Source organism: Larimichthys crocea, chromosome XIII (genome assembly GCF_000972845.2).
Source record: "Larimichthys crocea isolate SSNF chromosome XIII, L_crocea_2.0, whole genome shotgun sequence".
NCBI lineage: Eukaryota > Metazoa > Chordata > Actinopteri > Sciaenidae > Larimichthys > Larimichthys crocea.
This window is the reverse complement of record NC_040023.1, coordinates 10868680-10894517: the sequence shown is the minus strand read 5'-3', so window position 1 is coordinate 10894517 and position 25838 is coordinate 10868680. Positions and strand designations below refer to the sequence as shown.

Below are 25838 nucleotides of genomic sequence, written 5' to 3'. Positions count from 1 at the left end.
ACGAGACCTGTCAAAAACTCTGCATCAGTTTGGCTTCACTGTGATAAAGGAGCTACCTACTAAGATCCTCATCATGAGTCAGCATGGAGAAACAACAACGATGCTCACAACCCCTCCTACCTTTCTCAGTCCCCAGTCGAAGCGAAACTGTGTGGACGAGAGGAGAGAGGGAGGAAAGTAGGAGAATCTGAGGGGGTGTGTGCACACGGGATGCGAACAGAAACCAAAAGGACCAGAGGGAGCTGAACAGAGAAGGTCTGTATCCTGTGTGGCTAACCGGCATTACAGCATCTCATTATAGTTTGCAACAAGCCAAACAAATCCTCCGCTACGACTGTCTCACACTTGCCGACACATCCTAGATTGTTCTTGTGCAGATAATAAATATGCTTTATGTAATAGGTAAAAAAAGGGGAAATAAATAATGTACTTGTAGTTTCCATTCTTCAATATTTACATGCAAATCAGACAATGATAGATTACCTGACTCATGCTACACAAAAGCAGAAAGATGTCTGCTATCCTGATGTCCACTGTTCTAAGCACCAAACAACAACAACACTGATCTGCTTCCAGTCTGAATACATGCATCCATCTTAGCATACAGTTTGTGTTTGAGTGTAAAATGAATGTTTAGAGCTGTCGGTGCCTTTAAGGCCTGAACGCTCTGAAGTCCAAACGGAGTCTAATAATAACCGAGAACGAATACCGACAGGACTGAAATAACTTACACATCACACCCTGCTTCTTGGAACACCATTGAGAAAGTCAGTCACACGAATCAGGTCAATGATGAATGGTCATGCAGTATCCTCAGATGAAGACTTGAACTGGCACTGGATGTAAACATTTAAATATCATGGCTGAAATAAACTGTAAAATGTGACGCACGCTATGAAACAACATCGTGGTTTAATGCTGAATATTACTTGTAGTTATGGACTGATAGTAAAATGGTATATTTCACTTATTAAACAATGGTAGCTAGAAAATCTCTAGCACTTAGTTTGTAACATTTTTCTAGACTTGATTCTTTCTATCCAATCAGATTTTGAACTTATATGCACAATAATAGTTTTAGAAATTAATTTTTTAAACGATAAACATGCCTGAAATGAGCCAGAAACATTATTTTCCAATGAAACTTTACTCTGCTGTTGATTGTCATCGTTTCACCTCATGTCGTGTTGGAGAATTTAACATTGCATCCTGTGTTTAGTGCTCACTTTAGAACAGACAGCTATGAATCAGTGTTGTCTGAGAAAATCGGTGTACAAGCAACGGACTGTTTGTAAAACCCGGCCGAGCGTATCCAGAGGAAGAAGCCGTTCATCTGATAGGCGACAGAGATGACACACAACCTGCTGGGGTAAACCACCATCCACACAAACACAGCACACAACATGAGTCTACAGTCTACAACTTTAACTGATGGTATTTAACATGTCAAGGGAACAAAATGAGCAGCGCTCTTTGTATATTTAACTGCTGACGTCGCCCAACATATCCTACTAACAAAGTTACTATTGGTTTCCAAAGTTTGGGAGCTGTGTCAGAGAGTTCTCGTATTTCTTTTGGAAAGACTAAACCTGAAGGTCAACCACTTAAAGAGCCCTGAAGCAGCCCATAATCCCTCTCCATGCTTTTCCCCCAACAGTCATAGCCCACATCCCAGAGCGGCCAACTCCACCAACCAAAATGGAAAAGCCATCATGTCATTTCTTTTCCTTGAGAAAAGACAATTGCGCCTGTGTGTAATCCTCTGCTGTTCTGCCTCCTCTGAGACTGATCTGCACTGGAAAGCAGCATGCAGTCCAGGATAACCACTGTTTCCAGTGAGGCTAAAAATACAAGTTTGGAAAATGTTTGCAGGGGATGGTGAGTTTTTCCACCGTTTGCCTTGAAAATAAGGTGTGCACCCTCCTCTGACATGTTTCATGAATATCAGAATGAAGCCCATGCTGCAGAAAAGACTGTGCATATCACACAGTGCAAGGAAAAATAAGATATCTCATAATACACCAGAACATCTGGCATCACTGTTCCATTGCAAGGAGTCACTGTTCTAATAATGCATCTCCTGCAACCATTTTATAATTCCTCAACGTAAACCTCTGGCCTGTTTATTTGTCAGACTTGGTGTCAAAAATGAATGTGCAACAGATTTCTGCTCTACGGGGAGCGATGTTTCATAAGAAATCTCTGGGAGTAACAGCATAGTAAGCTTAGTGAGGACTCCAGCAGGTCTGGGTTCAACAGGATTAGCCAATAATTCTTACAGTTTATTAAGCTGCATAGCCCTTTGTACCAAAACAACAGGATGCATTTGGAAGTCCTTTTAGCGTCTCTTCTACAGGTGGAGAACTCCACCTTTCCGGGGTTTGCCGACATTAAAACAATCACTGCAAGTTATTATTATTATTGCACCAGATGAGGCTCAACCGCAGATCATACCAGGCAAACAATGTGCTGCCAGTTCCCTGGTATTTTGATTCTGATTGATTCATAGCGACGTTAGACATGATTTACTGAAGGAGTGAAAATATCTGGAAGAATGAATCACAAATCATCAGCGCGGCTGAACTGCTGCTTGGGTAAAGATAAATCACCTCCATCGCTGATGATGGAAGAAAACTCTTGGAAGATCTCACGCAGTGCAAGAATTCTGTGGTACTGTGATTCATCTATAAAAACCTTAAATCCTCGAATCGAGCTGGTTTACTGGATGCAGAGACTTTATCTCCATGTGCTCCCTATTACCTGTTCTGTGGCACTAAATCAAACAAAAGCAGATTTCTGTTTGGTTAGCACCACCTAATCTCAGATGGAGAGTACCTGCGTCAAACCTCTTCCAGCTTCAGATCTCAACTCAAGTCTTTTGCCAATCACACGTTCATCATCAAAGAGAAGACTGGCTGGGAAAATCATCAGAACCTGGTGATACTGAGCAGCAGCCATGTGAACGTATGTAAACACGGAGCAGTGCCGGCACGCTCGACCTTTGCCTGGATATAAATAAAGACGTGGGTTTATTTTGTGCCTCTTTACGTCGCGATGAAAGCTCGTTGCCATGGTGGAGGTGGCAGAGGACGAGAGAATGTCGACGAGTCAAGGTGACGGTCGCTGCTTAAAAAAAACACAAACCCATTCAACTCGAAGAGCTTTCTGCATTCCAGACTTTATAGAGTCATTTAAGCTGTATGGTCGTCTTCCAAGCCGTTAAATGCAAGTCGTGCATTTCTGTCATCTGGAAGCGGAGCAGTGCTGGAAGGAGAAATGCTTAAACAACATATGCATGATGAGAAATCCTCATCGTACTTTAACGTGCACCCAGTCACACCAGCGAGTGCAGAAACCCTCCAGGCCGTTCGTCTGGATAAACTGAAAGAACAGCCGCAGCTCCTGAATATGGAAACATCAAGAGGGTGTCACTTCATCTGTCTTTTGCCCTTCATCCCTTCTGGAGTTTGTCCTTACATCTGTCCACCTCATGTTCACTGAACTCAAAAGTCCTGATCAGAGTACATTTACTTCCCAAGGCAGAATGATCACCCACTGATGTGCCTAATAAAAACTTGGCACGGTTTAAAGGCTGAAATGCAACTTTGAGCTCAACGCCTGCATGTAGCGATGATTTAACAGAGGACAGTATTGTTGTTCAGGCGCTGGGTGAGGATTAAATGAACAGCAGACAGAATTTCACCGTGGTTACACACTGATTAACAAAATATGAACTCACAGTAACGCTCAGTAGGTAGCAGCTGAATGCTAAAACGACGTCTGGACTGATGATTTGTATCGATACTGTCAAATATCAACGTGGCTCAGCTGCGTCTCTCACAAACAACAAAGACGTGTACGTGTATGATGACTTTAACTGTAGCACATCTGGGACTGACAGAAACCAGCTGAGTGTGTAAATGAAGGCGAGTCCAGCCAAGTTTCCTCCAGGTTCACACCTTCATGACCGCAAATTCTCCTTCAGCACGACGCTGGATCTGATCCGCTTACAGGGCGTGGTTTTGTTGCCGACTAGGAGGTAACGGACAACAGAAGAAGAAGCTCAAACTCAAACTGCAGGGTGAGGGGTAATATCAGTCAGATGCATCTGACACTGAGCTCGAAGGTGATGAGTTCTTGTCATTCTTCCCAGCTTTTATGAAAAGCATTGCTTCATCTGCAGCAACAATGAGGCCTTTTTTATTCGAGTATGAGGAAATGCATCATAAACTTAATCCTCAACAGGAGGTCGGACATGACAAACAGAACCAGTGCGAACCAGTCGGACAGAGCTGGGTTTCCGTATGAAAGCGTTGGAACATGAGCTGTTGGAGGGCAGCTGAGGTAAAATGGCTGTCAGCACGCGCTGCTAATGGAGGCTCGCAGGGCTTGCGCGCCATGATACTGGCGAGACCGCCGAGCCTTTATGAGAAAACCCTGCAGGGCATCTCGGGAGGCGTGAAGCAGCTGCAGCATCCACAGAAGTTTAAGAAACGGCGCCCGGCGCGAGGATAAAATGACTTGGAACGCGGTTAACGGATGACTGCACTTCGCCAGAGTTGCCAAATCAGATCATAAGAGCATCGTGTGATTAAGAGGAACCACGCCATGGCAACGGAAGAGGAGGAAATATGAGTGTGTGTGTGTGTGTGTGTGTGTGTGTGAGACTGGCCACTGCAATGAGTCATCAAAAATGTACGGTAGGGTGCGGCCAACCAGGAATGGCTGTAACCATAGAAACATGATACACCACGGAAATATGAGTAAATACAGCACGAGGGCCAGAACAGTGGTCAGAGGAGATAGCATCGCTTATGGCAACACTCAAAACAGACGGAGAGTCTTCTTGGAAGTGAGAGTCGCTCTGTGGCTCATCACCAACGCAACCATCAGCGACCAGAGAGAGACGAGAGCTTCAGACAGAGGAACATCACAAACAGAGAATACACACACACAGAGAATACACACACACTTTCATCTATATATAAACCTGACCACAGGAACACAGATTGTGTTATTAAAGGATGCTGATGCCTCAAACACTCACAGTTCCTCCTCAGCAGAGCGACACGTCTGCATCATGCCGCTGAAACTCTGCTGGAAGCAGCTTTTCGAGTTATTTATTGGCGGTACGGTTGGTTGATCGGTATGTTCAGTATGTTTACAACATACTGAACATACCGACCAACAGAAAAGAAGCAGGGTTTGCTGCAGGAGTGGTTTTCTTTTCACTTTTTTCACGATTATCCACTGTAGCTGCTGTTCAGAGACACATCTTATGCTCACAGATATTCAGTCTTCCATTAGTTCACTTCACTTGGCTCTGAGATTGAAAAGCAGACTGATATGTAGAGATTAAAGAGGAAAGAAGTTCACACAGTTACAGTTTCAGGCTTTAATCAGCCAGCTCGTTAAAATACGTTCACAGACTTCGAACAGCGCTGTGTACTAGATGAAGAAGAAACTCTGTGTTCACTGGATATCACCCGAGGGGATTTAGGGTAATGGGGAACATCCTCCATGGTGCAACAATGGTGTTTTTCTGCCAGATTAGCAGGAACTAAACTTATATGCACTTTGGCAAAGCCCTGGATACTTAAGGACACTCCTGTGTGCCCCTCTTTGGTCCCGGAAAGACTCCGGGGCCACTCTGTCAGGATGATATGTGGTGAGGTGCCATTAGTGGAGTCCTATATATCAGCTCTGGCCTCCTCATAAACCCACCGGTGACAGTGTGAAAGAGGGCTGCTTTAAAATAAACCCTTTCACAGAGTTCAGCTCCCCTCTGTCCACATTCCCGTCTCCTCAGAGCTTCTATAGATACAGAAGACTTTTGCAGCACCATGAGAAAAATGCATGATAGTAAATACGATTTGCCTGGAGGGCGGTGGCAAAGAACAGATCTTGGGAGGAGGGGGCAGATTGTTTTCGTGTATCGGGGCGCCTTGCTGGCTGTCGTCGGCTGTTTTGCCAGCGGTGAGGGCTGGCAAACAAACAGCGCCTGCAGCTTTTAGAACTCGTCTCATGCCAGGCAAGTTCTGGAAACGGCGCACGGACGACGGGCTTCATAACTTACAATTACAGACAAACCTAAATGTCAGTGGGAGGGAACAAATTCAAGAGTATGATTTTGGCCTGATCCTTGAATATAACCCACTGTGGGTAGTTACATACTGTAGGCTAAATATATCGTGTGTAGGAAACTTGGAGCCTCAAACTCTGTTTTACTGAAACGTTTCTGTGTGATTGCTCCCTCTCAGCAGGTCTCAGGGGTTCAAGATTTCATTTGTGTTGCACAAGTACAGAAAGAAAGACAAATCCAGCTGATTCACTTAGTTTGGCATGAGAGCAAAGAGAATGTCAGACATTATGACAAACGTCCTGCAGCATTTCAGACCACCAACCAACCAGCAGCACAGCCCGGGCCGCTGTGGTGAGGCCTCAGCCTTGATATGAGCTTACCGGGGTGCCCGGACATACAGGAGCAGCTCGTCCTTTCTGTGCCACCCATCAGCCTCCGCTGTCCTGCTCTGTCCGGACCTTGGAGCCAACGCTCAAACCCACAAACAGTTTTAAAGGCAGGAACAGAAACTTACCTAAAGAGAGGGGGAAGAACACAAGAGGACAGAGCAGCGTTAGCAAAAGGGCAGAACTTTTTTCCACTATTCAAACTCTTTAAAACTTTACTGCCTGTTAAAAAGGGTGGAAAGCATTTTTGAGTTGACGCACAAACACTAATTGTTCCTGCAGTTGTTAATGGGTTGTCCGGTGCCAGAGAAAATCATTCTAATGGCAAAAAAAAGCAAACACAAATGCAATATCCTGGTAACGGCCGTGGAAACAGAAGCTACTTTAACAGATCTCATTAAGTTTCTATCAGCCTGCAGTAGCTTCACTGACAGTGCCACCTGCTGGGCGCTTCAGGGAGAACTCAGAAGTGGTCTGAGTCACCTGGTTTCAATCCGATCCCCTTTCTCTGACAAAACAAAGCATAAAATGTGTAATCATGTCCCACCGAGCGGAGGATCAGAGGAAGGAGTGGACGTTTAGAGAGGATGTGTCAAATCAAGGAGCAGCCGCTCGCTCTGAATTACAGGAAACCTGAGGTTAACGAGATTACGTAATCACATCAGCTAAGTTAGGACCGAGGCCAGACTCATCAACCAGCATGACTGACAGGCTCGCTGACATCTGTAACAGGATTACACTGAGGAGAGGCGAGCGCACACTCAGACTGAATTATACACAAGAACTCAGTTATGTTACCTTGATTTGACTTGTTATGTGTTTTCTGGTACCGCTTACTTTTTTATCTCATCTGAATTCACTCCATCATATAATCACAGCGTGCGGATCCAAAGATCCAGTCCTGATGCTGCATTCAGGAGTCCAGATCAGGTCAAACACATTAACGGTGGTGTTTTCTTTAAAGGTCTGAATCTTGATTTGATCTTATGCTGCTGTTGGTTTTGTTTGGAGCTCAGTGCTTTAAAGTTTTAACTGGACTTCTGGGTGAGCAGACACAGGCTGTGATCTCATAAACATATTATCACGTGACGTGGCAAACATTTCCACATGTAGCAGATACAGACGTGCAAGTTAAAACATCGCTTTAGGCCTGTTTCCATCAACTCCTGTGAGAGATATCTAACTCTTCAGCTGCTCATGGTGAGATGTTCACTTGGTTTGCACGTTGGTGCTGAGCAGAAAGTGTATCGTGGGTTTATTAGAGCTTCTTATGCAGAGAAGAGCCAAGAACTGAGCAACGTGACAATTTGACAGGAGAGACAAACATGGACTTGAGCTTCTTTCTATGCAATGGGCAGAAACTGACGTTGGGACCTGTGTACCATAGACAAACAGTTATCAGGACATAAACAGGGAGGCAGAGCATCTGAGCATCATCAGGCGAAGGCTTGAAGTTTTTAAACTAAGTCATGCAACAGTCATCAACAGTCTGTGGTCGGCACCAAAGACAGAATTGTCATGATGTGTCAATAAATGGACGAACTTAATGTAATTTCATTGAACTCTCCTCACTTAACTAATCAATATTCATATCTGTGCTATCTCCATGGTTACCACACATTGATCACACAGACCTTAAATCTGCATCTTTCACATAAAGTGTTCTTCCATTTAAAAACACTGATCAGAACCTCTTTGCTGCCTGCATGCATCAGAGAGTCCGAGCTGGACAGAAACAGGTGAGGAATCTAAAACACTGATGCCTGCAGCTCGAATAGCTGCCGAAGCATCCGAGAGCTGCTGAGGCTGAGACAGTGACACACGAGCCCTCGTTCATCTCCGAGCATGAAACACAGACAGGACGTGTGAATCGGCGATATCCAACAGACACAGAGAGGACGAAGCCACTTGACACATGATAAGAAGCGAATCTGACAATAAACATCTGAGTTTTATTCATTTATCAAACATGTTAAACTATGCCCCCCCCCTCTGTGCTGTCCAAACTGCAGCAGCAGCTCATTTATCGCCCCTGCATTGTCCTCATGGATTTTATGCTGGGAAGTTCTTGGCAGGCAGAAAGTGCAGCAGTGGAGGAAAGAGGATAAACGCTGATCTGACGCTGGACTATCTGCAGATATCAAACACAGCATGACTGCAGGATTCCAGTCTGAGTCGTGTCATCAGGGAGCACCACGTAATAACCCTGTTATGAATCATGTTATTATTTTTTACTTTACACATGTGACAAACATGCTGCAATCAGTCGAGTTACTCAAAACCATACTCTGTTTTTGGAGCAGTGATATCCAGAGTTAATTAAGTCAAACAATATGAAACATCATAATTAAAGAGCTCTGTAAACAAAGCTGTAAATTAGTGACATTAGTGACACGGCTTCCTGTCCGCCTCTCTTCTCAATGCTTTGGCCTCGAGGCGCAGCGAGCTTGGAAAAGACAGCTGCTGACCTCAGATCAGCTGCAGGCTTATTGACAGGCTGTCAGCCACTGTTCAGCTCTCAGTATGTACAATACATAACTCTTCACAGTAAAAACTTATAACGTGAGCTGCATGGTGAAGTATTCTGATTCATTTGTGTGACTTTAAAGAAACTTTGTGATGTTCAGGGTTTTAAAATGCTGCTTCAGGGTCACAGCTCTGATATGAACTGACCCCACAGCTGCATCAGATATATCCTGTCTGTGTGTATGTGAAAACACAGCACCTTTACCCATGCTACGATGTCTTTATCACATGAAATACTCTTTATTCTGTTCACACCAACAGCTGAAGAGTGGACCTGACAAATGTCACAAACCTGCTTTGCCTCTTTGCCGTGTACGTCTGTAACCCTAAACACCTCAGAGGTCAAGTGCACCGACCCCTGCCCTGAACTTCTCTTTAACTAGATACCCCCCGGGTTTGAACCCGCCCTGCTTGAAAGCCTCCGGTCATTTTCCATTTCACCAGAACCTTCAGGAAGCGTCATTCACAACAGTGCACTGTTTGTGAAAACACGCTGATAAGGGCTCAGACAAAACTGATGCAGGAGCTCCACAGAGGCCAGAAGTTAAGAGCGAGGACAGGCTTGTGTTCAGGTTTATTTGGTCGTTTGAGTCAAAATGAGGAGCTGAAGCTGGTTCCTAGAGAGACCTGGCCAAGATTTCAGCACAAAAAGCTGCAGACAAAACAATCCTAAAAACAGACGATGGACAGAAACACAAAGAATAGTTTCAAGCGGTGTCATTAGGCAACTGCAGCTAAATGTGGCTCTGTGGTGGATGTTTTCATCTCAACCCTGAAAATATCTGGGTCAGGAGCCAGCAGGCAGAAAGAGGAGGCAGAATATCGTGAATGTGAAAATTCTGCTGTTAGTAACAAGTCACCAAGGCCACGCAGCTTCGCTCGTCTCCAACACGTCAGGAGATCAACAGGCTCTTGTCTTAAAGCTCCTAAAGAACTGACAATGGGAGCCGATGGTGTCGAGGTGACGACATGCTTACAAATGAAGTGAGCTTCACTGAGTGAGCAGCAGCGTCCAACATGTTAAGTAACTCCACTGGGAGCGCTCGGTGAAGCGAGGGGAGGCTTTTGTCCTCTGGGGAGAAAAACATTTGCAGTCTATGGCGGGGCGGGTTCGGACTTCTCTTCAGATCCTCCTCCAGGATCATTTAAATGCCTGCACCACCCGGAGAAGCCGTTCCAAAAGCGTTACCACATTTTCACCAGGCCAGGCTGCTCCAGACAAACCTCAGCTCCGCTCAGAGCCGCTTTCAAAAAGAAGCTCTCCCCCTTTTTCTGGGCCGAGCCAGTTTCACCAGTTTGTCGCCTCAAATTGGAGCTTTCTGTCCATGTAAATGTCACTCAGTCTGCTGTTAATCCTTTTTCTCAGCAGATTCAAATATTGGTGTGAAAGTGTCTCTGTGGCCTGAGCGTGCAGACGGTGGTACCTGCAGGCTCGGAGAGGAGGAGTGTTTGAATAAATGATGAAGCCTTACTCAGTACATCTGTACCGCTGGGTGCGTGCCAGTTAAAAAACTGTTGTTGTTATGCCAACATAATACTCATTTCTGTTCTGACACCACGGAAAAGCAAATAAATCAAATAATATAGAAGTTTTCCAATAATAACTAAAATAATCGTCATAAATCTGGAAATATCTGATCCCGAGTGGAAATGATTCATCGATTTTAATGCTGCTGTTTTCTAACCTGGACCGACTGGAATTCACAACGATCTGATGAACGGACAGTTAAAGAGTTTCTGAGCATAAAGACGTGACGACAAACAAACCCTGACAGAGATTCAAAGACACGTTCAGAGTGAAGTGACAGCGAGGTGAAGCGGTGAGACACCTGGAAGTGACGGAGGAGGGAGGAGCGAACTCTGCTGATGTAAACACTAAACTGTAAAGAAACGTCGGAGCACGCTGCATCAGAGAACAGACACGACCCGAGGACGTCCTCTCCTCTGCTTTACCGTCCCCGTCCCTGTCTGGACGGACAGGGTGGCGTTTTGGCCGTCTCACTGCTGTTACCGCGGCGATGCAGCAGCCGATGTGCTCTGCATCTCCCGGCGCAGACGCATTCACCGTGCCGCATGCAGCAGCAGCAGCAGCAGCAGCAGCAGCAGCAGCAGCAGCAGCAGCAGCAGCAGCCTCCCACAGATGCTCGTAAAACACCATCTCAGCACAATCATCCCCCCTGACCTCTGGTCCAACCCCCCTGTGGTCACGCCGGAGCACAAAGGGGAACAAAAGCTTTTCATTCCTTTATCCACGAAACTATGCAGAGAGGAAACGAGGACGGAGGATTAGAACTCCTCCATTTAACCCAGCTAACGCCTTGAAGCTGAACTTTTAAATTCAGCCTGCATCCATACGATGAGGAGATCCTCGCCACAGAGGGATTGTGGGAAAACAAGGCGGTCCTGAAAGCATATGATGATGATGATGACAGTCAGAGGAAGCTAAATATGATATTAAAGTACCTTTGAGAGAGCTGATCTCGTGCTGGATAGACCTTCCAAGATCCATGCTCCAGGCTGCAAACAGGCGAGTGTGAGCTCTGCAAGGTCAGCTCGGCTCAGACACAGAAACACCAGGCTGGAGGATGGAGGCGTCTCTGCTGACTGCAGGCTGCCTCGCTCTCTGCTACAGGAGCTGGCAGCTCGCTGCTTTAGATCACTCCCTCTTTTCTCCCTCTCTCCTGCCTGCGCTCCAACACAGTCCCTGTCAGCCAGAGAAGCTGTGGGAGCTGCACACCTCCCTCCTCTCCACCTCTCATCATCACCCACCCCTCCCTGATGTGGAGCCGTCCTTCATCCTCGTGGCGTATCGAGGGAGGTGCCTCCACCAATAACAGTCACGCTCCGCTGTCACATCACAACACAGCATGTAGCGTGTTAGTTTTGAATAAGGAGGTGAGGAGACTTTCTACTGAAGGAGAACACTGTGATGTAAAGACATAAATGTCCTGATAAAATATGAATCTACTCATTCAGGGAATTAAAATTAAACTATCAATTATTTTGAATGGATGTGTCGAACAGTCCCTGGGAGGTTTCCTTGTCCTCCATCAGGACAGCAGTGTCTGTGACTGTGACTCAGCATTGTCTCCTCCTTTTTTATTTTTCAGGAAAAGTACTGCAGAGGACTTCTGGACCTCGGATGACGGAGCACTTTTTAGGAACGAAACGAAATGAAACATCACGTAACAGCATCTTATCATCGATAAAAATGTAAACAACACTACATCAGCCTAAATCCTCATCATGTGTCATGAGCTGCAGCTTTTTAAACTCCAGGACAGTTACACAAGTGATGATGACAGCTGGATGATCTACAACCAGAACAGCTGCAGGAGAAGACAATCCATTTGCTTTTCAGTAATTGTTGCCAGTAACACAGCAGCAGTCATAAAGTCATAAAGTTTACACTGTGACAGTTTGATTTCAGAAGATGACGGTCAAGGTTACGCTGACTTTGACTCAGCAGTCTCCGCTCGGCATGGGGCTGTGTCGTGCAAGTCAGCGATGCTGAAACTGACATTTTGCACAAAATATGACCTGTGCATGTGCAGCTTCACCCACAGGTGGATTCAAACATGGAGAAATGGAAGTACTCTTCATATCTTTTTTTTTAAGCAGCATGTCCAGCAGGAACAGAACAAGTTGTCACTGGAATGAAATCATGAAACAACATTATCCACAAAAGAAATGCAGATTTTTGAATAAACACTGACCCACAGACGGATGAGACGACGACATAATCATGAACTTCGAACTTTGGCGGATGAATCGGCACCGACAGGTGGATTACTTCACCGTGGAGGTCTGTGAGGATTCAGTATGAATACGTCTTGTCTGATATTAACACCGTAACTGTGATGAAACCAAAAACAAACTCTTTGCATGCAGAGGGTGACGCTGTGGGTTACTCATCAAAGATCTGAGGTTTCTATACTGCCACTTCCACCCGGGTCATGTGATCTGATTAATTACCTGCAGCTCTACAGGACAGATGCTCATGTGGTCCCGTGTATCAGGGCCACAGGTCACACTGGCTCAAGTTTCAGGGTCGATGCAATTTCCTGCTCAAGGTTCGTCTTCCTCCTAATGAAGTGTTCAGTGGGCAGACTGCTTAAAAGCCGAGCTTTAAAAACAAGCATCCATCAGCGCTGCATGTCTGACACATTCAGATTCAGATTCAGACTCTGACAGCTGCTGTTCATTACAGGAAGATGAAATGTTTCACAGACCGAGCGCGGACGATAAATCACGATAACAGAATTTAGAAATGTCCTGAAATGTAACAAGGCGTCCTTTGTGAGGTGAAACAAACGAGGAGAGCGGTCTTAGAGCCGCTCAGATTTCAGCCCAACGTGGACATACATGTTTCTTTTCTAACTGTACTCGAGCCAGCTGCTTTCTCTTCTAGCAGAGTCCTGTTGAATTCGACATCCTGCCTCTGACCTCGCACTCTCTCTCACCCCGAGGCTTCGTCTTCAGAATCAGAACACCTGCACAGCAAACTGCGTTACACTGACGGGATATTTTCAGCCGCTGGCTTTGCCACATCCTCGTGCTACAGTCGAGAAATGATGCAGGAGGTCTGTGATGAGCCTTTTCTCTAATCAATACACAATCAATGAACGCTTGTCAGGCTGAGTACGGATCCGGTTTCAGCGAACTACAGCCGCAGCACAAGAGAAACACAGATACAGAATCTGTGATTTGAATATTAAGTCAACAACATGTTCAATCATTCAAACGCTAATAACACAACTATAGAACAAGTGATGCAGCTTCTCTCCCAAATCACAGCGGTCCATTCTGTTTAATCGAATATTTCACTTTGCTGTGACTCAGTCGAGGCTTTCAGGCAAATCCTTCCTCCAGAGACGCTCCACTAATGCCCCAACTCAAAACTCAGCCTCGTTTGAGGAGGAAGCAAAGTGTGCAGACTCGACTCAGCGACCTCCTTCAACTTCTTTTAGCACAGATGTGATTTTTAAAACTGCAGCAGACATTTAGTCTCCTGACAGCAGAGATAACTGATAACAGTAGTGATGGATCGGCTCCATTTAGGCGTGGCTGCAGGCCTGTGTGCATAACACCAGAGCACTGGAACTGGCACACCTAAATGGAATGCAGCCATCGATAAAACGATGCTGGCCTCCTCTCACACCTCACCCATGTTTCAGATCATCAGGATCAGCTTCAGGTGAGTCACTTTTTAAGGTGCTCTCATTGTACGTAAACGCAGAACAGACAGAAACATACATACAGCTAAACTCAGGGACACTAAAGCGGTACAAAAGGTTCAGGTTCAGGTCTGTGGACTGTGGGAGGAAGCTGCCGCACCTGGAGAGACACGCAGACACGGGGAGAACATGCAGAATCAGATTCATGTCACAGATAATCTGTGAAATGCTCCATAAACTTCCACCCGGCACAATTAATGCTATTGTTCATGATGCAAACGAAATATGTGAGAGGACAGAGAAGATCAAGTTTCCTCGTTGGACGTTGTTTTGTGGCGGTGTACGCCACCTGACTCCACATCAGCTGGTGTTTCTGTTTCCACGCAGCTGTTCAGTACGCCGGCGTCTGACACACAGCCAGTGTCTCATATCGCTCTTAATCAGACGTGGGAAGACCTGATACACCCTCCTCCACCCTTCTCCACCCTTCTCTGGGATGTGGTTCTTCCCACCGAGGAGCTTCGGCCATTAGGAGTTGGAGCCGGACCAGCGCTCTCTGTGGTGAAGGGAGGGTGAGAGGGTGCAGCTGAGGAGACGAACCAATCTCGGGCATGATGTGCACCATCAGAGGCCTGGGAGGAGGCGACACCGCATTCACTAAAGTGACATTAGACTCCGGGTGCAGTTGTTGCAGCCGATCTGCGCGCACATCACCAAACAGACAACAAAGCAGTCAGCTAAAAATATCTGTTTACTATCGCTGCCTCTCTCACACATGGAAGATTCAAAAGGTCCTGACACATAAAGACTGACAGTTTATTTCAAACGTCTCCAAACCTCCAGGCCACAAACAGTCGCGTGTCTCGGAACATTCGTTACCGGAGCGCGTGAGAACAAAATGATTTAGCAAGAAAAAAATAAATAAATAAAATAGTGATGGGGTATTTTTGCAGCAGTTACTTTGGATTTGGCACAATGTGCATTTTGATTTAACACCACATCCTCAACAACAGGACACTCAGCGGGTCAGTCACTTCCTTTAGAGGAGGTCCGTCTGTGGTTTTTTAATTTAGTGAGTACGCACAGTAAAATACCGAGCATGGCCTCTCTCTTCTCTATCGCCTCACAACAAGAAGTTAGGCCGTCCTGTGTGGAGTCTGCATTGGTACGTAACCCTAACCCACAGTCCAAAGACATGCACGGGTTAATTGGTGACTCTAAACTGTGCCTCTGATGAGCTGGCGACCCTTCTCCTCACCCTGGGTCCAGTGCCCCTCCGTGATTCTGATGAGGATAAGCGGTGACAGAAAACGGATGGATGGTGACATACAGGAGCATGAAGCAGAAGTCCTTCTGTGCTACAGTTACCAGCAGTTTAATGTATGTTCCGCATTGATTTGAAGAACCAGTTTGCAGCGTCTGGTTCAGGTTGCAAACATGTGAAGGAGCTACAGTGGCGGTAGAAACGTGGTGGTGCAACATGTCAGCAAAACCAGATAGAAATAAATGAGCTTCCACTAAACGAGCAGGATCTGTTTGTCTTCTCTGAGGCGCCTTAAGATGGAAGAAAGAAGGGGAGCTCTTAACGAGGGGGCGCCGACACTGAAGGAGTTCACATAACGTGTCACGATGAAAAATGTATTCTGAGGCCCGTTCACATCCACAACTGTGAAAGAGACACATTCAGTGTTTTTGTCTTTTGTGTAGCACTGACAGAGATGCAGCCAGAGGAACAGCATAGTAAGCGTAGGACACTGATTATTTCACTGATGATCTTCTCTGCATAAGTCGCTGTGTGAGCTCATTCTTCCTCTCAAAAAGGTGAGAGGAGAGAAAATCAATGTAAATGTCGTTATCACGGCTGCAGAGGGGTAGCACACATGGGGCGTGGATACATGGAAAAGGCAGCAGCGCTTCTAAAACTCGCCTGAAAAATAGAGTACATGCCAGCCGGATCACTACTGACATTCCTGGCATTAGTCCGGCTTACTACAGCATGCCAGAACCAGGGTGTTAGCACTATTGTTCCACACCCTAGGACCAACGCGAGGCCAGGACCCTCATACCGCACAGAAACACTGGACCTGTGTGGAGCTGCAGAACTCAAATGCAAATCACTACTTGGATTGATATATGAATCTATTTTTATATCTTTTATAGCTGGAGTGTGCAGAGCGCCATGCAGGGATGAAATGACAGTTTGTGTTTGAGCGTATCCTGGAGACTGAAATCTCCCTGCGAACAGACAGACTTCTCTGCCGCTGACCTCATCCCCCTCACAGGCAGATTAGAAAGACATCCTTCATAGCGCCGAGGCTATCGGTCAATATCTTTACCAGACCGGCCGAGTGGACTGCATGTGACATCAGTATCTGCAGACACCGTGGGAAAAGTAAACACTGACGTCGTACTGTTGAAATCGCTCGAGGTTAATTGTTCAAAAACTGATGACGAGCAGGAAGAGAGAGAAGGAAATCATTTCAGTCCAAACACCTGATCATGTCAGGCACAGGGCTGGAGTTCTGTGATTTACAGAGTTTCCTGATGGACAGTGAAGTAAACTATAGCTGCTGTCAGCTCAGTTTGAGATCAAAACACCAGGGGAGTGTTTATGTTTGTACAAGAGAGAAGAAGAAGAGGAGGTTTACAGCCCTGGGGGCATGGGGAGGGTTTGACAGGGGGCGGAGCCAGTGTCGTGCCAGAACAGGAGCTGGGCAAGCGGGCAATGTATCTGTACTCAACAGCCTCTATGGAAATAATGATAGAGGAGACGTTTCTGTGCATTGTTGCTCTAACACGTCTGCGACATAATTTTAAATTTAAAGAAACATTACGAGCAGTAAAATCAGGCGGTTAAGGACGAGCATGAGATGTGATTGAATTGGTAGAATGAATATTTTGCAGTGCGGTTGCATAACTGACATCAGCTGTTTTTGACCCTACGGATTCGGGAAGACACTAATCCTCCGCCCGAACACAAATCCCATCTCAATTACAGCAGAGCTCCTCGGTCCCAGCAGCATCAGGCTCGGGCTGAGTTCTCTTTACGGTGGTTCATGGTTGGGATTTACTTTTCACTCTGTAGACTTCAAATCCTTCCTCACAGGAAACCAGAGACACAGTAAAGAAGCTAATTACATCTTGATGTCATTCATCATGAAAGAGGATTGAACTGCTGTCATTCAAAGTGGCACAACCAACGTCGAGCCCAATGCAGAACAGACATTACAGCTTTCAGGTTTTTGGCAGCTTCATCGGATATTTAATGTTTTTTTGGACCTATTGCCAATCAGAATGAAGTATTTACTGCAGCCATGGTTTAATTTCAGGTTATTAGCTTCCATTTTTGGACAAATTTACGGCTCTAGTTTGCAGTTACAAGGTTTGTAACCAGTGAATGAGTTCTTTGTCTGAGACTCTGCGTGGTTCTCCGGCTTGTTCCTTCAGTTGAGCTCCAAGAAATAATGAAATTATGTGTTTTTCTGTTCCACAGTTTTCAGCAGAGGGAAAGAAATTCATGTGAGTCTCGAAACAATAGTTACCTTTTGCAAGTTTATCATGCAAATCATACATCATCGAGAAAGTAGCTGGTTAATTTATAGTGAAACTACGACAAAACAAGACTGGTGACAAGCCATATCCAATTATTCATACACACCTCGCTATGTACTCAGAATACACGATGTTTCAGCTGCACATGTGAACAAACACAGACCAAACAGGTCACCTTACAAACTCATGTGAAGTAACAGACAGGTGAGAAGACTCTGCTGCAGCCGAGGATGCTGGGTAATCTACAGTACACCGAGCCGCCCCGTCGGCACGGCGCTGTGGGATCGAGGGTAGGTGTGAACATATGTGGAGATAATATATGAGTATGTCCTCTGTCAGCGAGGTCATCACAGCAACAATGCACAAGTGACTTTCACACTGCATCTGTTTTCCTCTTGTCCTGCGTGAATATGAGCAGTCACTCAAAATATTTTTAAAAAGCAGAAGCCGCCTTTTCCAGTCAACATCCTGACCCCTTCAGGGTCATGCATGCAGACTGAATCCTATGTCCACAAGCCGGCCTTCCACCAGCAGGACGGAGACTCCGAACTGATGAATGAATGAAAGAAAAACTGCTGCTAAAAATCACACATGCACATTTTTCCACAAATGTGTCCAACAGCTGCTGTAAACTGCCACGAACGTTAATCTGTCAGAACTTCTCGCTCTGTACGTCGATGCTGATTAGAGCGTGTCAGCAGATGATTGACAGAGTTGGGAAATTAAGAGTCATTTAATATAAGAGCCTTTTTTTTATTTTGAAAGTTTACACACTGAACTGCACAAGTTATCTGCACATGTACAGACACACACACGTCACACAGGATACTCACACACAGCTGTAAATATATTCCTGCACTGAAGCTTGTGGCTGATAAATGAGTTCAGATTTGAAGTATTTCTTTATTAACAAACTTTAGTTTGTATTTCAGTGATACATGATTTTATGATTGACACACAGGACACCTGTCTGCTTCAGCAAAGGGCAGGTGTACTGCATGTCAGAGATGTTCACTGCATGCAACCTGTCGGCTGAACTAATGGAACTGATTTTGAACTGATCGTGCGTACGGGCGATCCTCTAGGTGCACGGCGACGCGCGTGCACAACTCGAGGACGGTTACTATTTTTAAATCTGAGGTCAGGTTGCATGAAACTGATCTGAGGCAAGTACTGGAAGTGAAGTGTGGAGCAGGCGGGGGAGCTCCAGCTCAACAGTGATTCACAAGATAAACTTATCTCAGGCCTTTTATACGTGAATCCTGCTGGTATTTACACACACACACACACACACACACACACACACACACACACACTGCAGAGTACAAATGCAAAAACAAGGTCTGCTGTAGCTGCAGGTTTCCCAGCGCATTGGCTTATTTATTTAAGAGTGTTTAAGAAGGGGGAGCGAGACACCGAGTGCTGGATCTAATCGCAGGCCTTCAGTTTACAGGACAAACACAAAGACGACTGTCAGGTCGCCTGTCACAGCTGAACAGGAAAAATAAAAGATTTTATATTTGTTTTTTTGTTTTTTGTCTGCGCAGGTTTCCGTGATAACCTCCGCCTCCTTTATCAGCTTTATTTCAGTTCATTATAGAAGAGATTTTCTCTCAGCTTTGGTTCACGGTAATGATCTTAGATCGCAGTAATCTGAAAGCAAAACATCTGAGAAGAAAGCTCTCGGATATTTGGCAGCCGAACCACCAATGACATTCAGAAGAATGCGCTGTAAGAAGTCCTCCTTAGAAACCTGAGGAAACTCCTCTGAGGGTCACCTGAGCCTGTGCCGAGGTCAGCTGGAGTTATTGGTTATTCTGTATTTGAGCGAGTCATTACTGAAGTCCTTCCACCCTGAAATGTTCCTGCAGCTCTGAAAATTTCTGATTTCCAAGCATGGGAGGATTTATCCAAACATCTCTAATCGTAGGAGCTGCCCAACATCGCCAAAAATAAACTTCATAGCTTCTGATTGCACAAAAATATGCTTTGATATTTGACTTTTGACCTCTGACATAAGGTTCCAACCTTCCAAAGCAACATCCCATTGAGCTAAATGTCAGAAGTCTGTCCACCGAGAATAACTTGAAGACTGACAGAGTAAACTCCCGGGATATATCTGCAGAGAGTATTTAAAGCACAGCGGCGTGTTTTACACCGACAGATCTGTTCAGCCGCTCGCCTCCGCCGCTCTTCATCATTCCCGTGAGAATCTGAATTTCACCTGTTGCAGTAGCTTATGGAAATGGGTCCCACGGGACAGCTTGTATGAGAATAACATCTTATTTAATGTGAAATGAAGTCATATCCATGTGAACAGATGCTGCCAATTAGAAAAAAAATGTTCCCAGGAGTCAAAGTCATACATGAGGGACTTTTTTCAGGATCTGATTTCTCACCAGTGCTAAGAATTTTGAACCAGTGTCAACACGAGAACTAAAAATAGAAGAGAATCCATCACTGTCAGCAGAGCGAGGTAATAAGAATTTAAATTATGCACGGTCATATTAATAATTACAGCTACTTACAATGAATCAGGAATATCAGCCGCAGGTGATTAATGGCTGATTTTAAATTTGTTATTTGTTATTTCTGATGGGACATGAACTACACACAGACCGGCGCAGCAGCCATCTCATGACAAACCTCAAAACAATAAACCCATTTTAGCTCCGAAATCAGATCAGCTGATAAAAACAACTCTCGCTCTCTTCACGCTCCGTGCTCCAGATACGCGTCCAGACTTTCCCCTTTCACAATCATCTAAAACAAACAGCATCAAGTCAAAAACCAACAATAAGACAAAAAAAGTAGCAGGAAGTGAGATCTTGGCACGGCGGGCTGGAGGTTACGGCGGGGGCGTGGAGCACCGGGCCGGTGCCAGAGAGCGACACAGCAGGAACGCTGCCCGCGGTGACATGCACAGTAGGCAACCGCATGGGAAGAAAATGACTAGACTGTTGTGACTGGATGGAATGATACTGTTCCCAACATAGAGACCAAGACCAGGACTTCTTATTGGTAGTCTGCTGTAAGGCGGGTGGAAATTGTGCCCACAGTTATGATTTCTTTTTATTTCTAGCCTATTTTTAACCAGAACATCCATGCAGCTTCTTAGCAACAATGCCCACACACACACACACTATGAGGCCTGTACAGAACAAACTACTCATGGCTCTACAAGACCTCACTTACAGTATGTGCTACTGTATATGGATGGTAAGGGGGGAACAGCTGTTCCTGTCAGTCTGTCCTCGCTCAAACTGCCTCCAGATGTTGCTGTAGTTCACCTGCCTTCACTTACACACTGAGACTCAGAGCGACCCGTAGAGGCGAGAGGCAGCTGGTCCGAAACTCAATATGACACCTGCACGCCAGCAACTGAGTTTGGATTATATAATATAAGTGGTGTGACACAGACCAATAATGCTCTTATTCTGAAGGTCTGTACTTGGACTCGGCTGTTCAGGTCTTTACTGAGTGACATATCAGATGCTGTCGAGCCAAAAGTCCAAAATCTGAAAGATGTTTTAATTTAAAATCATATAAATTAGAGAAAAAGCAGCAAATCAAATGAAGAGTAAAGTAAGCTGCTGTTAGCTCAGTTTGTTAGCCGGGCTGCCTAGACTGTGAGCTCAGAGCAGCCGAGAGGTGTTTGTAGTTTGTACCACAGGAGTCTTGGACCACTGGGAAGAGGAAGAGGAGGTTTACAGGCCCCAGGGCAAGTGTGGGGGGTGCTGACAGTTGGTGTCGTGCTAGAACAGGAGCTGGGCAAACAGGAAATGGCACCGGGCTCAGCTGATGCTCTACAGCTGTGAAGCTATCTTGTACAAATGTTAATAATAAAAACCAGTTTCAACCTGCTGCTGCTGGACCGGATTCTGTCGCAGGTCAGATTCAGCCTAAACAAATGAGCTGCAGGAACATCTTCAGGGTTGCTCAGACTTCCTGTTTCTGCTTTTCTGGAATGAACAACACGATCAAGTCGTTCATACCCAGACAGACAGTCAGTCAGGTGATGCACCAGCTTGCTGGCTGCCAGCTGTTTTGTGCCGTTTAACCGAGGCCCAAATGTCTCACCTGTCTGTCCCCATCAGTGATTCCCTGTATGCAAAGACGGGTCGGGTCAGGAAAGAGAACACAGACTGGGTCACGCAGGAATTCTTCACCTGAAGGCCACCTGCAGCTCACTGAAACTCTCCAGAATCAGCACAGAGCAAACAACAGTCCACCGGTCCACTAGAGCAACAACAGAGATCTGATGCTGAACTTTGTGTTGTGCATGTGTGACACCACATTTACAAACAGCTGAGATATTTAGACTTCCTGTTCCTGCAACTGACAGGGAACCAAATCAATGTGGAACCAATTAATGCTGCAGAGTCAGACACAGTGTTCTCAGTGAAGCATGCACTCACAGTACACATGCTGGGATCGGGGATATCATGAGCACGTACAGTAAAAGTCAGTGAAGAAGAGAAAACAGGGGGTGCTGTTACCTTTATACTTCTCTCTGACGTTCTCATAGGCTTGGACATAGTCCTGCTCCTCTGACAGCCGCTGACCCGGGTCAGGCATGGGCACGGACATGGCCTGTCTGATACTGAGCCGGAGTTAAACTTTCTTTAAACTTTCTTTTGAAACTTTCCACTGGCTCTGCACAGCTCTCTCTGACTCTCAGTCCCCCCCACTGCTGATAAAAGCCCTCCTGGCTGTCTGTCCACCTATCTAACTGTCCCCACCTTCTTCACTCACACTGTTTCCCTCTATAAAGCTGTAGGTTTCATTCCAGACCACCACCACCACCACTCCTCTGCTCTGCTGAGAAATACCCACACACACACACACACATGCGTATATCAGACCCACCTCTTAAAGGCACAGAGGCGAACACACACCGCACAGATAGATAGCAGTTGAAGTCCCACACACACACACACACACACACACACACACACACACACACACCTCCGTGAAAAAACAAATGACAGAGCTGTGTTGGGTTATTCGAGTTGCTGCCGCTGGAGAAACTGGGGCAAGCACAAGCCGAGTGGATCCTTCACCGTTCACAGCTTTAAAATAAACTCCCTGAACACTCGCGTGGTCCTCTCCTCCAAAGTCACGTCATATTCCCAAAGCTGAATGACGGCAGATTTTCAGAGAGCCACACCTCTTCACACGGGACAGAACACACAACATGTGTGACAAGCACAACCACAGCAGAGAAGAGTAAAGCTGAAACATAAAGACTGACTTTGGAGTTCAACAGTACGTCACATCACATAAGAACGACTGCGTGATGTGTTTCCTCCTGGTTCCTGATGTAACCGTGGAAACCAAAAAGAAATCTGATTCCCTCCCTATGTCAAGGAGTGTGAATGTTAAAGTGAATCATCTCAGAACCTGTGACAAGATTCATAAGGGAGAAAAACTGCAGCTACTCAGAACTTTTCTCTTTCAGACGGAAAAGTTCAGAGAGAGTATTTGTTTCTAAAAATCTGTGTCGACATGGAAAACTTTCTGCTGATTCTTTGGACGATTTCACAACTGAGCTGTTTAATATATGTGTTTACTTTCTGCCAGTGTTATATACACTGTACATCCTCTTATCTGAGGCTGGCGGGATGAGGAGCTCGGAGTACAGCTGCAGCATTAACAGGAGCGTCTGATTAGGACGCCTTCCTGGGCGCCATCCTTTGGAGGTTTTCAAGACACATCCAACCGGCAGGAAAACCCCCAGTGCAGACCCAGAACTCGCTGAAAGGAACTACATGTTTCATCTGGACTGGGAATCCCTCAGGATCCTCAGGAGGAGCTGGAAAACACTGCAGGGTAGAGGGATGATATCAAGACTTCCTGCTATACTATGTGCCCAAAACAATGCTCATCATGAGGCAAATATTGGTGCAGAGTGTTACAGCATCTCATGGCAATGTCATTACATAATGCGTGTTTGTACTATGTGTAATTATGTGTGTGTCTGTTTGAGCCACACAGCTCGGGTACCATCACAAACCTCGCTCTACAAATCATATTAATATTTATTTGACAAACTAAAGTGTAAAAGTTTGTGAATGATCTCAGGTCCAGTGCAGACGAGCATCCTAATAAAACTAAATGATACTGTTATAAATAAAGAGCATTAAAGTCAGACTGCTCACAGCAGTAATGAATCTCGCCTGAGCACATGTGTGTGTGTTATCACTTTCTCATAGAGCTGGTGTGTGTGTGTGTGTGTGTGTGTGTGTGTGTGTGTGTGTGTGTGTCGGGTTTGTTTGTTCAGCTTTCGGTAGAATTAGGGAGAATTTCATCAGCACGAAACTGCAAATTTAAATACGCTGATAATAAATCCTTCACGTCAGGAATGTGAAAAACGTTCCAACACTGTCGAGTGCGCTCAAGTGCGACATTGCAACACTGAGACAGCCGACCGAGCGCTCGGTTTCCCAACCCGTGAGTTATGACCTAAATGTGAGCAAACTGTGTTCGTTTCATGGAGACTCCATCAATCTGGAATATTCACGTCAGTAGCTTGAAAAAACAATTAACACACGTTTGAACGGAGCCAACTTTAAACTGAGTCTAATAAAAACCATCTTTTCTAGCAGAGGGAGCACGAGTGCACAGCCAAACGATGCTGAATATCTGTGAGGGCTGTTCAGCCATCTATGGACACACTCGTGTTATTTGGGTGTTTGCGCTGACCTTTGACCTTTGCAGACACGTCACGTGATTCAATACAACAGATCAGACAATCTGATCACAAAGCATGACTCTAACACTGACTCTGATCGAATGTGAGTTGCACCTGCATTCGGAGTGCGACTCAAATCTCACATTCGATACTGGCCTGAAAAATCATTTTGAGTGGCTTCTTTGGAGCAGATGACAGAAAACTTCACAGCCACCATGAAAACTCAGAGAACGGAGCCACTGGACAGAAACTCGAACCGTCACTGTGCAGCCAGAACAGTTTGACAACACGTCCGGGGCGTGCAGTGCACTCTTCAACGTCATCTCATCTCTGAGATATCACCACATCACCGTGAGATGTTCAATGATTCATTCCATGATAACAACGTGGCTCTGGACTAAATGTATGAATCCCTGCAGGCCACCTCTCACTGTCTGAGACCTCCTCTCACTTTTGTCTCTGGTTTTGTGTTTGCTCGTCTGGTTTTGGCTCGAGCCTCTCACTGCGGCGCCAAGCGGCCCTCCCACACATCACCGGACTAAAAGACTCTCTGCTCCGGCTGTGCCACTAATTTACGTCCTCGGCTCGAATAAAAGACAAAAACAACACATTTAAGGACGGATACGACCTCCCACTCACTGTTCATGGACTGTTGTTTTCTGTGTATTCACTGATTTGTGTCTGAAAGACTTTGTGTGGTTAGTTGTGCAGGTTGGCAGCCTGAATACTAATCACAGGTTGAAATGTAGTCAGCGTAGGGATAATGTGCAACTGTTCCAGTGTTTGTAATTACTGTTACTGTGGTGACAGGTACTGCAGCTCATTAGCAGCATTACATTACAGCGCATGCAGGGAAATAATAAATAGCCACAATTTTAATGAAGAAATAAAAATGTAATCAAATGCAATTAAAAATCTGTTACTGCTGTGCACACATGAAGTTCTACATGAGCTATGAAAGGAGAAGCTGTTATCAGGAACAGAGAGAACCTGCAGACACGCTCGGCTGCACTTTATCTTTGGATACTGTCCTCTAGTGTCCAGCATGCATACTGCACAAACACCTCTGTCCTGGTTCATAGTCTGACCACTGAGGGAAACAGTATGAGAACAGACTTCAACATCACACAATTATAAAACACAGAGGAAACTTTGCACTTTGCACTTTGCAGAGCACCTCAGGGTCCCACAGATACCTTCATGTACTGTTGATGACTGTAAAGTGTAAAATCAATAATGGATCCACAATTTAATATTCTAACAAAAACGAGTCCCACGACAAAAGCTGCACTGAATGATTCATCTGTTACGAGCAGAAACGACAGCGCTGACTCACGTGTTTAATCTGAAGTGTGGACTCTGGAAAAGTTGAAGAAATGGAAGAAAGAAAAAAGAACGAGATCGAGGATGTTCTGTTCCCT

The 25838-nt window shown here is 45.5% G+C and overlaps 1 protein-coding gene across 7 annotated transcripts in view; it reads right to left on the bottom strand.

Moving 5' to 3' along the window:
* The window catches only part of pleca (plectin a), an 84877-nt gene that overhangs the window by 47502 nt on the left and 11537 nt on the right, over positions 1-25838 (bottom strand). The window contains exon 1 of one of the 7 annotated variants that reach the window (XM_019257749.2): positions 22223-22527. The exons of 5 other annotated variants lie outside the window; for them this stretch is intronic. In XM_019257749.2, the coding sequence (XP_019113294.2) occupies positions 22223-22313 (91 nt within the window). In that variant the 5' untranslated portion in view covers positions 22314-22527. Of the gene's footprint in view, positions 1-11457; positions 11620-22222; positions 22528-25838 lie in introns of those variants that run through there. One more of the 7 variants, XM_019257752.2, reaches the window with a different exon arrangement.